Source organism: Egretta garzetta, unplaced genomic scaffold, assembly GCF_000687185.1.
Source record: "Egretta garzetta isolate BGI_Z169 unplaced genomic scaffold, ASM68718v1 scaffold287, whole genome shotgun sequence".
NCBI lineage: Eukaryota > Metazoa > Chordata > Aves > Pelecaniformes > Ardeidae > Egretta > Egretta garzetta.
The window spans coordinates 933,286-948,894 of NW_009260435.1; the positions used below are offsets into that span (position 1 = coordinate 933,286).

The 15,609-nt window shown below is 41.6% G+C and overlaps 1 protein-coding gene across 1 annotated transcript in view; it reads right to left on the bottom strand.

The window, feature by feature from the left end:
- MYO9A (myosin IXA) overlaps nt 1-15,609 on the bottom strand; it is a 154,796-nt gene that overhangs the window by 49,344 nt on the left and 89,843 nt on the right. Inside the window, exons 11-12 of the mRNA XM_035899416.1 lie at nt 1,848-1,969; nt 301-442 (exon numbers count right to left, since the gene is read on the bottom strand). Of these exons, the coding sequence (XP_035755309.1) occupies nt 301-442; nt 1,848-1,969 (264 nt within the window). The remainder of the gene's footprint in view (nt 1-300; nt 443-1,847; nt 1,970-15,609) is intronic.

Consider the following 15,609-nt stretch of genomic DNA (forward strand, 5'->3'; position numbering starts at 1 on the left):
AAGGCCACCAAATACCCGATTTCAACAAAATCGCTGGGTTGTAGCATCAACCTCAGCACGTCCCTAATTCTTCCCCAAAATGCCAACACGAGCTTGCAACGTGGGGAACAGGAAGACATGATCCCCACCACCTTCTCATTTTAGCCAAGCTTTTCAAACACTTCTCTCCCAACCCTTGCATCTCTTTTCTAGCCAAGTCCTCTTGCAAACGTCTCTGTGGAGCCTTTGGGGCTCTCCTTCCCTATCACAGCTAGAAGACTGAAATGAAAACAACTGCTGGGGAACAGCTGGGTTACAGACCTTCACTCCATACTTCACTTTGCCCGCATAGTGTTTGATGATGAAAGCTGGCTCCATGACTGTTGGAAATTCAATGTAGGAGTTTCCTTCGTGTTGACGCTTAAACTTGTCCAGCAGTGTCTGGTTTGTGGCTTGAGGAAAAATGAGTGGGAAGAATTAAAAAGACAACAGCCATAAACCCAACGGAAAAGCTTTTAAGCTTCTTTCTTGACCACAAATGGGAAAATAGAGATATTCTGAGCTTCCACTTCTGTGCCTGCAGATACTAAGCAAGTGCCATTTTGCATGCTCTCATGTGGTTATATACAAATACAAGGTATTTCTGGCGTCTGAAGAACTCTTAGTTGATTTAATAATGGTCTGAAATCAGTTATAAAAGCACAAATAGGGATATTTTTACCGTGGTATACTGCATTGTATGCCCATTGCATGGAAATTATCCAGGGTAGAGCGTTTATTGGAAACCCAAAGTTCCTGTCATTGGTTTTGAGGCTTAGACTGCTCCTATATCTGTTCACACATTTAGGAAATATTGAGCCTAGAAATTTCACTTCAATTTCAGGAGTTACTTGACTGATCCTGGCATAGGAAAGAGGAAGAAAAAGGGCAGGGAGCTTGCGCAGACCGTATTGCTAAGAGCAAGCCAATCCTCCATCCTCAAACTTCACATAAATCTGCAACTTGGGGGTGTATTTCACAACTTTACCTAATTTAAGTTGGTTTAGCTGGTACAGTACCACTGGGACAGCATCACTGCTGTGTGTCTGATCAACAAGACAAGAAATGGAGGAGAAATCTGCAAGCAAATGGTGGGAGGAGTGCTTGCGGCCTGGACTGGAGCCATGTGGATCAGAGGCGACACCAGCAAATCCACCTGGCCTTCCCGTGCCCTTCACATGGAGAAAACTGGCATGTGCATCCAATGGGAGATCCTTTACACTTGGAAGTTTCCACCCAAAGGCAAACCCAGAAGCCACATGCTCATCTGATAACTTCTACCAAGACAAGCTGGATGGTTGTAACCAAGGATGCAAATCTCAGCTGCAGCCCTGATGTCCATGAAACCTGACAGAAGCACTGCCCCTACTTACAAGTGCCCTCAGTTCACTCTGGTTTCATTTTTAAAAGTAAATTGATAAATCCAACCTTATATCTCAATAACAGTACCCACATGACCTGCTTGAACTCATGTGCTTGGATTCTCCCTTCACTCATCTCAACTTCAAGCATTGTCATGTCATTACACCGCAAGAAACAGGGAGAGAAATGAGGAGAGAAGCAAAGGAAACCTTTGCCCTTCCCTTTAACAGAATAAATTCTGGAAACAGAATTTTAATTCTCATTTGTTAAAGGCTTTTTGCTCAGCTGGCTGATTCTCCACTGTCTGCGTTACCACCTTGGAAACAAAACTAGAGAGGGAAGATAAATCGGCCCAGCAAGCTATTAGCATCTTTCTGGGAAGAATCACAAGAGGTGAGACTTAAGGATAAAGACTTTTTTAGTGAAAAAAGAAATATTGTTATCAAACCCAACAGTTTCCTACTCACTTGCTTTCCTCATCCAGCAGATGGAGCAGGCCCGTTGGCTTCTTACTGATCAGGTTGATGCAGCTGGAGTTGTCTATGTAGTCAATGTTGTGCCAACTAATTCCTTCAGCTCTATATTCCTCCTAAAAAACCCCACAAACCACAGATATTATAATGGTATTGGATACAAGCAAAAAAACCAATGGTGAAATTCAAAGGGTTTCTGGACACTGGTGCACCATTTCCCAAAATGAACATCTCTTCTGCTAATATGCCACCAACATTTTTTTTTTTTGATGCAAAAGAAAATTATAAAGACCCACTTGAACAACTTAGACCACAGGGAACCATATAGCATTTTACAATTTCAGGCTCACCAGCCTTTTGCTCATGCATAGGTGGGCTGTGTGGCAGACCATGCCTACCGAGGATGCCCGGTGTGCTACGCATCGTTGCTTCTCGCTTTCCTTTTCCTGGCTTGCTCTTAAAGCATTATACAATGAATATTAAGAGCTAATATTTAGCATTTAGGTGCTAGGAGAAAATGGTGGTACGACATATTCATGTAATTGCAGAGAAAAAGCAATGTAATGCCCTTTCCTGCCTCACTGGGCTCTACTCTTCTGTATCTCAGAATATTAATGGCTGGTGCTATAAGGGCTAACAAAAGAGACCTCCAGCTAGAAGAAATCACTGCTCCAAGACCAGCAGAGCTATGACCCTTTACAGTAAAAGTGAGGATCTGTCCCCAGATTCATGCCAAGCAAAAAAAAAAACAAAAAAACCCAGCTATTTATTTTCCACCAAAGTAACTCCAATCCTTGCTTTATAAAAAGAAAGGTTATCTCCTCCAAGACAGATTTTCAACTGGATTACTTTGAGAATTCTTCCGCAAAAATTATTTTAGTGCATCTGGAAGAATACAGAGTTTAAAAATCGTAATTATTATTATATGCTTTTAAGACTTGTGACTCACTCTCAAAACAGCGATATTGGAAGTGCCCCTCACTCCATGTGTTAGAAAAAGCCCTACCAATCCAAGCTGTGCTTTTATTTCTCTGTTGTAAGACATTTTGATGGCAGAATTGAAGAAAAAAAGGAAAAAAATCCTCAAAATTGCACTAATACGATGCACCTTTATAACAATCCAATTCATTTTTATTGCTGCTTCTACTTTTATTTTTAATACGAGCAAAAAAACTTTAAAAAACCTTACATTCTTCCAACTCTCCAATGTATTCTCATCCAAAATTTATGTGAACTCTACATATATTAATTTTAGAATTAAAGAGCCTGAAGTGCTTTGGGACATCTCACAGGGAAATCTTGCTAAAAACCTGCAGGGTCCTGAATTCAGTATTAGAGACATCATATACCTTTACACCAATGATGAATCCTCTATAGATATGGGTGCAGGCATAGGGAGGAGTTTTTAACAGCCCTGAGGCCTTCCAGGTTCAAAACTTAACACATCCTGTTGGAAAACAAATCCTGAACATAAGGAACAATGCCACATTATGAATTTTATTTTTTATTTTAATTTTCTTTCTTTGGTCCCTGCAGAGCAACCAGGATGCAGCAAGCACACAGAGTAACATGGATAAGTCCCTGCCATACTATAGGCATTTAAAACTCATCTATTTGACTAAGACTCGTTGCATTTTCAGTGCAAGTCAGGGCAAAAGATTCTGGATGGCAACCCAGCCAGCTGTAGAAGACTGCATATTTCTTGAGCCAGCATGAGCTTCTCGCAAGTGATTTAAAAGAGAGAAACGGCGATGCGTGAAGCCGTAATGGGAGTCAGCATCATTTATCAACCGCCTGCTTCTGACAGCCGCTTAATCGGATGCAGGGTCCATTAGTCCCAGCTTAGCCCACTCAGGACTGGTCCTGAGCACCCAGCCAGCAATAAACCTTGCCAGGATGATAAAAGAGCAGCCTTATTTTAGCGGCAATGGGTGGCTGGTGCATGTGACGTGGCTTACCTATTTGCATTGCTGCTCTTGTTTGAACTACTTGTATGGGGGCTTTACAGGTCTATTTTTTCCCCCCGAACCCCCCATTATCTAGAATTTTAAGCCTGTATACATCCAAACCAGGCACACACCATCACTCCGCTCTAGAAGCTCTCTAGACGTCTGTAGCTCTGCATGGGATGTCCAGCAGCTGCACAGTGAACGTTGCTGTGAAACTCTTATGACCACACTAAAAATTTCTACTGCTCCTAAAACTGGTGTGAAATAACTAATTAGCAATGCCAGCTGTTGGGTTTTTTTAAATATATTCCAGTAAATGACCATAAAAGACCGCTGAGCCCAAGGTCTCTAATTCTTTAGGCTCAGCTTCAGCTCTACAACAGACAGTGTGTGCATGACCTGTGGTCGGTCGTCACGTACTTCCTGGCCTCAGTTTTTTCAGCTGCAGGATTTTGGCTAATTTTCCCCTCCTCTGGCCTCCTTTTTCCTCCAGGCTGGGTCAGAAACACTCGCTCCCAAGCTGTGCAGTTGTTCTCCACATCTGTCCATCCATTGCTCCCTCCCTTCCATCCCCAAAGCAACCTCTGGCTGCATTAGCCGAATATGAAGAGGGTCTGAAGTCCTCAACTAATAACATTTTCCATAAGAACTCAGAAATATGCTCTCATTTCAAGACAGGCGCGTACGCAGCAGCAGGAACTATGCCAGAGCAATTGCTCCAGAGCTTAAGTGGAAAAAAAATTCCCCTTATTTCTTTTTTCCTAGCATTTTTCCAGTTACCGGTTCGGTTGTCTTCAGAGTCACAGCCCAGGAGAACTATGGCTTTGCGATTGACTGATACAATTCCTTAGGTGTTCGCTGGTCTGCAGAACACAGTGCAAATTGTCCACAGAAAGGCAGAATCTTTAGGGTAAAGTTACTGCTGTCCATACATATACATTAAACTTACCCAATTAAGTGTCAGTTCTTAATCTTCTATAAGATTTGTAAATGATTGCTACATTCATGACTGCCTTCCTGCAGAATTCGGGAGATATCCTTAAAAAGACCTCCAAAATATTCCTTCACTTAAGAGTATGACAATAATGCCTCTGCCATCCTTTGATAGATGTAGGGTCCTCACAGTGCGCAAATTATTAAGGAATGAGATCCAAACAACGTGAGGTTTTCATTTAACGAACGTATGGTCAAGATGAAGACAATACAAAACACTTACAGCCCATTCAAACAAAAGAACCAAACCCTCAAACTGGAGGTTAGTTAAAAATCAGCTTAAATTTATACCTTGACTTAAAACAAAATTATGTTTGCATCGCCACAGCTGCATCGGCACGCTCGCTGCAGCAGCCAGGTCAACAAAATTGTGTAACATGGATTTGGCCTCTCTAACTCAACTGAAGCTTGGGAGAGAAGGGGGTCAGTGACTTTATCTTGCCTCTCTTTAGGGGGAAAAAATACATATATATGTACTTCATCATTGCATTCAATATTTAGAAAGATGTGGCTAAGCAGGGAGGTGGCTCATGAGAAAAGGCAGTATTAGTTTGAGGTTTTTTTGTTTGCAAGGGCTATTTTTTAGAGCTTAAAATGCTCAAGTGGACCAGAATGCTACTACATGAAACACAATTTGTGATATTAAAACATAAAAAAACATACCCTAAAGACCATAAAAAAGAACCATAAAACGTGGGTCCAGACTTTGATGCATATATTCAGAATATGAGCATAAGCCTTACTGAATATCACACAATATTACCTAAGACACATCAGCGTGTGAGATTTGAGGTGCTAAATAAACAGAACGTGGCAAAAATTTACAATGTTTTTATATATGAAAATTAAAGGACCTCTAGTAAAGAGAGAGCTAAGCATTATTAAAGAGAAACCCAGAAGGCCTCCAACCGACCCCAGAGTACAAACACTGCTTATGCCACACAGCCTAATGAATTTCAGATTAAAATACGTGCACGGAGCATCAGGAAAACCTTTCCAACTGGGACGCAAGGTTTGATGGAAACCCTACTGCTGTGAACAGAAAATATCCGTAATTTTATAGCTCAACATGTAGAGAAACAAGTCCAGTTATCTTTACAGGGGCATTGCATTGGTTCTCTTATTGGGACTTTATTTCGATGCTAAACCAAACAGAAACACGCTCTAACCTGCAGCAGAATTAAAGGTTTATATACCCTGAGTGGGAGAAAATACCCATGATCCCAACAGCATCTTGGAGGTGCTGGAAAACATCCACACATGCTCTATTATGAATTACTCCATATCCAGCCCTGGTCAACAGTAAGTAAAACCAAATTAGAGAAAAAAGCATTAAACGTGATTTTCAAGTGCACACTTATCTAGAGTATCATGCTCATTGCGGGCTACTGCTCCTCAAAACTGTACAGTAAAATTAAGAAGTGGTTGGAGGGAGTGACTGGGAGCTTGAAAAACTTAGAGAAGAGGAGCACCAAAACCCAGAGAAGAAGGAGGAGACATACGATAAAATTACAAAACAAAAAACCTACTAAGTTTCCCATCTGTCTTAAAGCACAGACCCAAGGGGTTAGTTAATTCAAATCAAAAGGCAGTGAAAAATCAGGCCTGAATATAAAGGCATGGGGTTTTCTACCATGTACAGCATTTGTGCCCTATCACAGGATATCAAAGGTCAAAAATGTGTCACGATCTAAAGAGGTCTGGAAGGTGTTGGGCATCCGTCCACATAGCCTGCAAGCCAAGATTCATGAAAATATCGCAGCACTTCAGTGCCCAGGAGGGCAGATGTCTTATACTGTAGGGATATTGCCATTGGTCACAGTGAAAATTGAGAAGCAGCCCCCAAAAATAATATTTAAAACCCAAAGAGAGGGATGATGCACTCTCCTCTTTCCTTGGGATGGGGCAAGGTTGAAGGTGAAAAGAAGAGTAAAACCTAGGTGTGCGGTGCTGTTTCAGCTTTTAACGAGTCTGCCTAAAAAATTAAAGCACATTAAGAAGGAAACGTAAAACAAAAGGATTAATTATTTGTGCGGAACCACTTACAAGGGCAATATAGCATTTTCTGTTTTCCAAAAGCACGGCAATCCCTGCTTCAGAAATGCTCGAGTAAATCACAAGAGCAAAGGAAAACCCCATCAGCTCATTCACCTCCTCCCAGATGGGGCTAGATAAGCCCCATGAGTTCACCTGCCCAAGCCTTTCACTAACCAAGGCATAGGAAAACCTTGTTTAAACAATGAAAATTCCCAAAATAAAGTGAGAAATCAACTGTAAAATCCCTTTTTCCAGTGTAGCTCCATGTGGGAACACTACCTGTCGTGTTCCTATCATTAAACCTCGTGTAATCCAGAGCCATACACTCTGACGTGATCCATAGGCAGACACTTTTGGATGTCTAAATGTATATATTTTGCCAAAAAATTCATGACTTAACAGAAAGGCATGAAATTCCTCTCTTCCTTGCTCTAACACCATCTGCTTCAGCTTCAGGCAGTGTTTGCAAAGTGAAAAACTAGGAACCCATCTTAAAATAATCTCAAAATATTCTTAAAAAAATATTCCAGGTCAATTTGACCCCCACAAAAATAGAAACCTTTGCAAATACAAACTTACAGATGCTAAACTCAAGCTTGTTTCTCTCATGATTGCTTACTCTGTAGCAAGGTCCTATCAACCTTGCAGATGCTGATGGGCAAGAAGATACCAATAACAACTCAAAAAGCTCAGTTCAAGAAACAGAAACGAAGCCATGTGTTGCCAACTATATTGAAAACCTTCCAGGAAAGAATATAATGTTTAATGTTTTAAAAATTACATTCAAATAGGTCATTGTTGTATGAGAAACTAGAGGAGCTAAACCTTGTAAAAGCTCCTTTCTGGACACATCTGCATACATATTTATCCTAAAATCCATCTTGGGGAGCTTGGGAAACCTTTTCTAAGGCAGAAATGGCAGCAAGGCTTGGGGAAATCTCTCCATCCAGGAGAGATCCATGCAGGATCCACCCATCCAGGAATGAATCCCTTCCCGTGGGGAATTAATTGCTCGTTCAGCAAAGGCAGGTGGGCATCGTGAGCCAGCCCCAGCAGAATCATGCCAGCATAATTTGATAATTAAAATGAGCTCAATGTGACAAATCTTCTAGATGGGAAAACCTTATTATTAGAGAGTTCCCAAATGAACGAGACCAATGTCTGGTTTGGTGCCAGCGCTTATGTGCTGCAGACGACGCAGATGCCTCAAGTTCCTGACATCCCTCCAGGAGAGGATGCCAAGGCTGAGGATGCTGGGGCTTTCAGTTATGAATGAGGATTTTTAATGTTTGTTCTCAGTTTAAGTAGAAGAGGAATTTAAACACACAGCCATACATATATATAAAAATACAAACACATATTAAAAAGTGTCTATATTTAAATATATAGATATAATATCTTTTTTAATAATGCACCCACAGACATGGTATACATAAATATATATGCATGCTCTATAAACATACAATCTATAACCAGGTTTATAAGCCGCTCTATTTTAATAGTACCGTCTGGTAATGCAGGGGTTCTGATAAACAGCCTTTCCCTGCATTTCTTCTGCCACCCACTTTAAGCTGCAAACCACTTATGGCACGTTTGCAGCCAGCTTCAAAGCAAAGGTGCTCCTTGAGATGGTCTTCTCCTTCGAGGCAACCATTTCAATGGCCCCTCGGCAAGTAGCAAGTGAATCTGGTGTTATTTTGAGGCTGATCCTTGGCCTGCTGACAACCTTGCATCTGCTTTACATACACAGCCAGAGATTTTAATTTATTTTCATTTGCACTGTCCATTATTAGAGAAAGTAATTTAAAATGGTAGGTTCAGCTCATGGTTTCGTGCACATGTCCATACGTGCTACACCAGCTCTGCAGCATTTGTCTCTGAGCTCAGATCAGCTCCCTATGCTTCAGTGGCAACAGCAGGTTTCAGTCATAAATTATATCTTGCCCTCAAAATGGGCAAAATTGGTTTTGCATGATTCATCTGGCAAAACAGACATTGCCATGAGTCCTGTTCACTCCCTTTGTGGGATCATCCTTCTTCCCAACCCACTCTTACAACAGCCAGGAGACGTGTAAGCCTAAAGATGATGGCAGATTAATTTCTTGCTATCTAAATTAAAGAGGAAAAGAAACATATCTGTATCAATGCAGTCCTTGCAAGATGTATCGGACTTCAGAAAAGTGAAGGGGACCTCCACGGTGGTCATGGTCAACACCAGACTGGTCCCTCCAGGCTAAACGTCTTCTTCGCCTTCCAGACCTCACTCCAAACTTTTGTCAATAAATACACTCGCTCCTGATTCCTCTCTCATTCATTCATGCTTACAGCGGGCTCGCAGTACTCCCTATTACATGTATATATACACATATAAACATAGTTGTCTTATGCTACCCTTATAAAATCTTGTTGCCACACCAAACCAACTGTCCAGGCAGGAATTTTGCATGTAACGAGTGGTACAGCTGTGGTCAGGACGGACCATCCAGTTCTGCCTCAACACCACAATTTTTCAGATGGATTGAAGTATTTTAGAGGCTTCTCTCGTCTTCTTGCTTAAGCTCACATCGCACAGCGCTGTCCTGTGAGAACCCGCATGCATCAAGGTCTTCTATTTTTAAAGAAAAGCTGTTGCTCACAAGCATTGCTAGTGTTTTTTTGCTGAAATAACCAAAGATTTAATTGTGCCATTGCCTAATTTTGCTCAAAGGAATAGGGAAGTTGCAAGAATTTCCCCATGACTGTAGTTCTGGACTATGACCCAGGGCTTGGCCTCCAAGAGACCGGTACAGAAGCATCCTAGATCACACCTAGTGCTCTCCAAAGCAGGGTGTGCATTGGGGTGCAGGAAGAAAATACTTTTTGTACCGTTAATAAATAAAAATCAGTGTTTATTTCACCTCATCCTTTTTTAGTTTCTTTCGGGGGGGGGGAGAGGCAGACGCTTCATAACATACATAATATTAGTACAGGTATATAATTTGAAAATAAATAAATATACATATATTGAATTGCATCTCAGGAGCAAGTCCCAGAAGAAAGTCAGGCTTGGCGTTCCCAGGACAAAGCTGACTCCGAGGTGCAGGGCTTCAGCTGGATTAGGGGGACAGGACTGTCCCCTGGCCCATTCCAAACCCACATGTATTTAGCCAATATAATTGAGAAGGAGCCACAATCAGCAGAAAATATCATCTAACTGGAAAAAAAATAAAGGAACCAGCTCAGAGAAGAGGTAAAAAGGGCTCAAGAGATGATGTTGACTTGGGAGAGGGATAATGGCACCTGGAGCGAGGCATCTGCAACACGGAGAGCTCCAGCAAGGAGCACAGGATAAGGGATGGAAGAGGGGATTTGAGTGGGGGAACCAAGGTGGTTTGGGGAAGGTGCAGTACTGCTGCAAGCAGAGCCTGGGGATGAGCTCAGCTGTTGCGGGATGCCTGGCTCACAAAAAAACTTTGTGAAGGCCAAGACATGGGGACAGCACTGAGACAATCTCTTCATCAATATAACCTTCGCTTTTACTCACTACAAGACAATTTCTAAAGCAGCCCACGTTCCTAAGTCACCGTTGCAAGATTGTCCCATGCAGGTGACGAGCAGAAGGGACCGTGACCATCACGCTCATCCTCCTCCTGCCCGAGAGCCATGTTTCCAACGCACGCAGGAACTCCAGACCCTCTTCGGATCATCTGCACCACAAACTACCTCCAACCCTGTCCTTCATTAAGGGAAGGATGGCATCAAACCCGCTGACCAAAAGCCACGCGCAATATGAAGCGGTGACAACCACGTGTTGAACCTGCCTGTTCAGCTCACCAGCTTTTTATCCAAATAATTCTTCTCTAGCACAATCACATGTGTTTTTAATTAAAAAAAAAAAGTTTGGACTTTTTGTTGTCCATCTCCCAAATCAATTATGCTTTTTTCTCTCCTAGGCAAAATATGAGCTTGAACCTTAAAATTCCACATTACCCAACTTGCAAATAGGAGTTCTCGGTGCATTTATCTTGAGAGTTTTATGACGTCAACAACAATTATGGTATTTTCACAAAAGCTGGCCTTCACAGGTACAGTGCTTCTCTGTACTGGGCTTAAATTAAAGGTCAGGGAATTAAATTAAAAAAAAATAAAATAAAATAACCTGAACAACAAAGCAACCCAAACCTGTTTGTTTTGGATACCTAATTCTAACGTATAAACGATGCAGAAAATGGCCAAGCCTTTCACACCAGTGCATCACACCAGGAAAGCTTTCCAGAGTATTTTCTAATGATACTTGAAGCATGCTTTCCAATTTGCCTACTTAGGACGCTAATACACAGATTTAAGAATACTGCTTCTGGGTGTTCATATATTATATATTTTATATATTATATATGGCTGGGGGGTTGGGACTAGATGATATTTAATGTCCCTTCCAACTCAAACTATTCTATGATATCATAGTATATATACATAATAGAATACATTGCTATGTATTTTATTATATATTATGAATGTTCATCATCTGAGAAACCCAGGAACAAGGGGGTGGCAAATGAAGCCCCCTGGACCCAGCCCTGGCCACGCAGCACTCCAGGAGGGGGAGGACCCAAGCCAACGCTTTGAGGGACAATGACAACCAGAGTCATGTTTTATTTCAATCCTGTAGTTTGAAAACTTCCTATCCTAAAGATAACGTGTAAACAACTCCAAGCACCTTTGTGGTTTTTTTTTAATATGAGTTACGTACTCTTTTTTTTTTTTTCCCTAGACGTGAGTTACATACAATGGCACCTGGCCAAATCATAAATCAATAACTTGTGCAGCCTGTTATTTCCCCCCATGTCATATGGCAGGCAGCTGATGGCAGCATTTTTCAGAAGGCATCCGCTCTCCCATCTCCAACGAAAACAGAAATTTGAACCGAGCCTCCCAGCACTCAACGGTTGACTTCTGATGGTTGGCCTTTGTCTTCAGAGGCAATAAAGAGGCATTCATGCCTAACCAGAGCGCTGAGATACAAACCAACTCTTACTGGAGGGAGGGAAAAGGTGCTCCAAGCAGTAGGAGAAAGACCCTTTTTCATAACTGATTTAAAATTTATTTATTTTCAATGTATTTATTTCAAATTTTAATACTTAAAATTTATTTATTTTCAATTTTCCTATTTTATTTTCTCTAAACAACTTGGAAGGTTTCTGGGAGACAGAGCAGCCTGAGAAACCCCACGTCTGCAAAACGCTTTCAAATATTGCAGGCATCACAGCCATTTCACAGACTAAATAAAGCACCTAACACCACGTCCTGTGATGAATCAAGGCTTTTTTTTTTAATTAATTTACTCCCGCTGCAATGAACAAATTGTTATAATATTCATGATTTAGTCCGTACTGGCAGATTTCTCCACCTATTACACAGGGTCATTAAAACCTATAGCCACCTCCTAATTATTTACAGAGCTTTAGGTGGCTGCACAAGCATTTCATAGGATGAGTTATCTTTAGGAAATCAAGGTTTTTTTATCTGAGCAGGCTGAGGTTTGCTAGCTGGGACATCAAGCTCACCAGGGAGCATGCCAAAAATTAAGCTTTGCTCAACACCTGAGCTCATGCCAGTTGATCATGCTCCAAATAATATTTTTTTTTCCAGTCTCAACCTCAGTTATCCATCTATTTTTTTAAACAATAAAAGGATGTCCTTGAAATTGAGGTTTGGTGGGTAAACAAAAGGTAGAAAATAAGGTAGAAAAGAACTTAAACTAGCAGTGCCTGTGGCATCCCAGGGATGCTCTGGGATGACTTTTCAACCATTGCAAAGCATCAGCTGAAACAGGGAAAGATGAGGGGCATGGGGTAACCGAAAAGTCGATCGTCAGATGAGCCTGAGTAGGGATGGGAGAAGTCAAAGATGACAAAGTTTGGAGAATGGGATACATAAAGAAATAAAAACTTACAGAATCATAGAATCGTTTGGTTGGAAAAGCCCTTTAAGATCCCCAAGCCCAACCATTCCCCTAACCCTGCCATCCCACCACTAAACCCTGGCCCTAAGCACCTCGTCTGCCCGGCTTTTAAATACCCCCAGGGATGGGGACTCGACCCCTGCCCTGGGAAGCCCTTTGTAGTGCTTGACAGCCCTTTTGGGGAAGGAATTTTTCCCAATGTCCAACTTAAACCTGCCCTGGCACAACTTGAGGGCCTTTCCCCTCATCCCATCATCCCTTCCCTGGGAGCAGAGCCCGACCCCCCCCCTGGCTCCCCCCTCCTGTCAGGCAGTTGTAGGGAGCAATAAGGTCTCCTCTCAGCCTCCTCTTCTCCTGTGATAGCAATCTTTCTAGATTAATAAATAGATTGTTATCAGTCTGAATCCAAGATACAGACCAGGATTTATGAGCCTGGAGTTTACCTTCTGGTTCGGGTTTGTCTTGTACTCTTCCATCATCTGCCAAAGCAGATTCCCATACATCATCACTAAATCTTCCTTCGCGATCCAGAACAGTCGGTTTAAACAGAAAGTGGTAAAGAAACATCCACCATTGTCTTTATTCAAGGCTGGACGCTAACATTTACCATTTTTTGCCTTTTCCTCCTATTTCATTATAAACAGCAGGCAGAGATGCATTACCCTCATTCTCACGGTTGGCTCAAAGAGGGGAGGTTGCCACTGCAAAGACCTTTGCAGACTCTCGGTATGCAGCACAACTGCATCTGTATTTATAGGAAGGCTGAAGCCAAACAGCCCGAGGATGCCTTGGTCAGTTGTTTGCAAACCACTGGAAATAGCATTGTCTTCAGACAGAAGGGCTAAAAAAAGATTCGCAAGGCGCAATGTATTAGATTTCACCAAGAAAAAAAAAAGACAAGGAAGGTTAAAATAATCCCACGCTTCTGTTGGATGACTTTGTGGTAGGAATTTTGGTTTCCACAACATTAGCAGTATGCCACAGCAACAATTACAGCATGGCTCAACGCTGTTCTTGCACACAAATTCTGTGACAATTTTAAGAAAAATTCTCAGCGAATGTTTAAATTTGTCATTTCTTTTTTAGCTGAAGTGTCCAAATATCTCAGCAATTTGTCTTCAGCCTACTGCAAGCTTTGGAGATACAAGCCGCCTATCTCCGGATGCAGAGGATGATCCCTCCACTTCAGGTACCCATCGCCAATAACTCCACTTGTTTTTCAGCCATCAAGACATTAAATAAACCCTTGTAAAGCCGCAAATACCTCAGATAAATTCACAATTCACAGTAATATAACTATTTTGCCATCTTGAAACTCAATACTAACTACCTGGTCTTCAACTGTAGACTGGCAACTATCATAAAAAAGCAGGTTTAATCTTTGGGGCAAGCTAGGAAGGAAGGATATTCTGAATACCCAAGATCCGAAGATGTTATCATTCCATCAAATCCACTCCTCCACATGCAGCACATAACTCCAAGAAGAGGAAAAGTAAACGATTAAACCATACAAATAATGCACCCAAGAACTAGCGCTCGCACAGCTGTACAGCTTATTTATATTTATAGAAAGCAAACTATGTAGAGGTGACCGTGTTTTCCACCAGCAGAGCTCGCAGTGCTCCAGCCCTTGGCAGATGACATGCTCTGGCATTAAGAACTAGAACGAGCCCTTTGCAATCAGATGCCTCTGCAACCGCTCCTCTCATCCATACAGCAAATACTGACTGTAATGACTTCACATGCTTGACAGATTTATAGGAGAAAGCTAATTAGGTCACTGGTTATAAGATGGTCCAAGGAGAATTACAGATTGCTGCAATCAGGAGCTCTGCATGTACCTTGGGCTTGGGGAGGAGCAAGCTAAGAAATCCCAGCCCAAGCACAGAAATTCCCTTACGGATGACGGCATCTCAGCTCGCTCTGGCAAAGATGGCAGAAGCTGTCAAAACCCAAGTACCCTGAAATCCCACCTCACTGCGGTATCATCCCTCTCCAGCTTTCAGGAAGGGTACTCCCTCCCCAGGTCTCTTCTAGAAAGTGTTATCAGTTACCTTCATTGAAAAAAATAGCTATACTGGCTTTGCAAAGTCTTCTAGTTTGCTTTTTTATGGTGGATAATGGTAAAATAGAGCTGTTCCTAGAAATACAGACAGATTTTCCCATTAAATTCTTAAGAGTGTATAATGAATAAGGTGCATTAGCATACAAAGACCAGTTAAAAAACTGAAATAAAATGGGTTTGAGCAGCTCTGCTCCATCTTTTTGACCAAAAAAAGAGAGTTAATAGAAAAGCATCAAATTCCAGAGCAAACATCCCCCAAATGACCCACTCAGGGCTAGATTGTTTATTTTTGACCATCCTCATATTCGAGGAGACTTCTCTTTCTGACTTTTCAGATCTCTTATAACACAGTAGTGACCCAAAATTAAACTATCAGGGTTTCTGGGAAGGGCTGGTTTAATTCTTTAATCTCAGCTGGACTCAGGCTGCAAAGCATAGCTCATCAAATACTAACTCTACCAAAACTAATGATAAGGAGGATTTCCCTTGACCTCACCCAAAGAAGAATTTCACCTGAAGGGAGGGCACGCAGACTGGCATTTAAAAAAAAAAAAAAAAAAAGGCATTTTTAAGATCTATAACATATTTACTGTATTAAACAGCCCAATTATTCGTTGTGCATCCCTGAAACAACATGTACTTTAGCCATTTTCTTGTCCTGCTTCATGTTTGGAGAAGCCTCCTCCCATCCTAATTAATAGATTATGCCATCTTGTCATCTAATTTACCTGCTAAATTATGGCCTGTGTTGCTATCTCTCTTACAGCACAT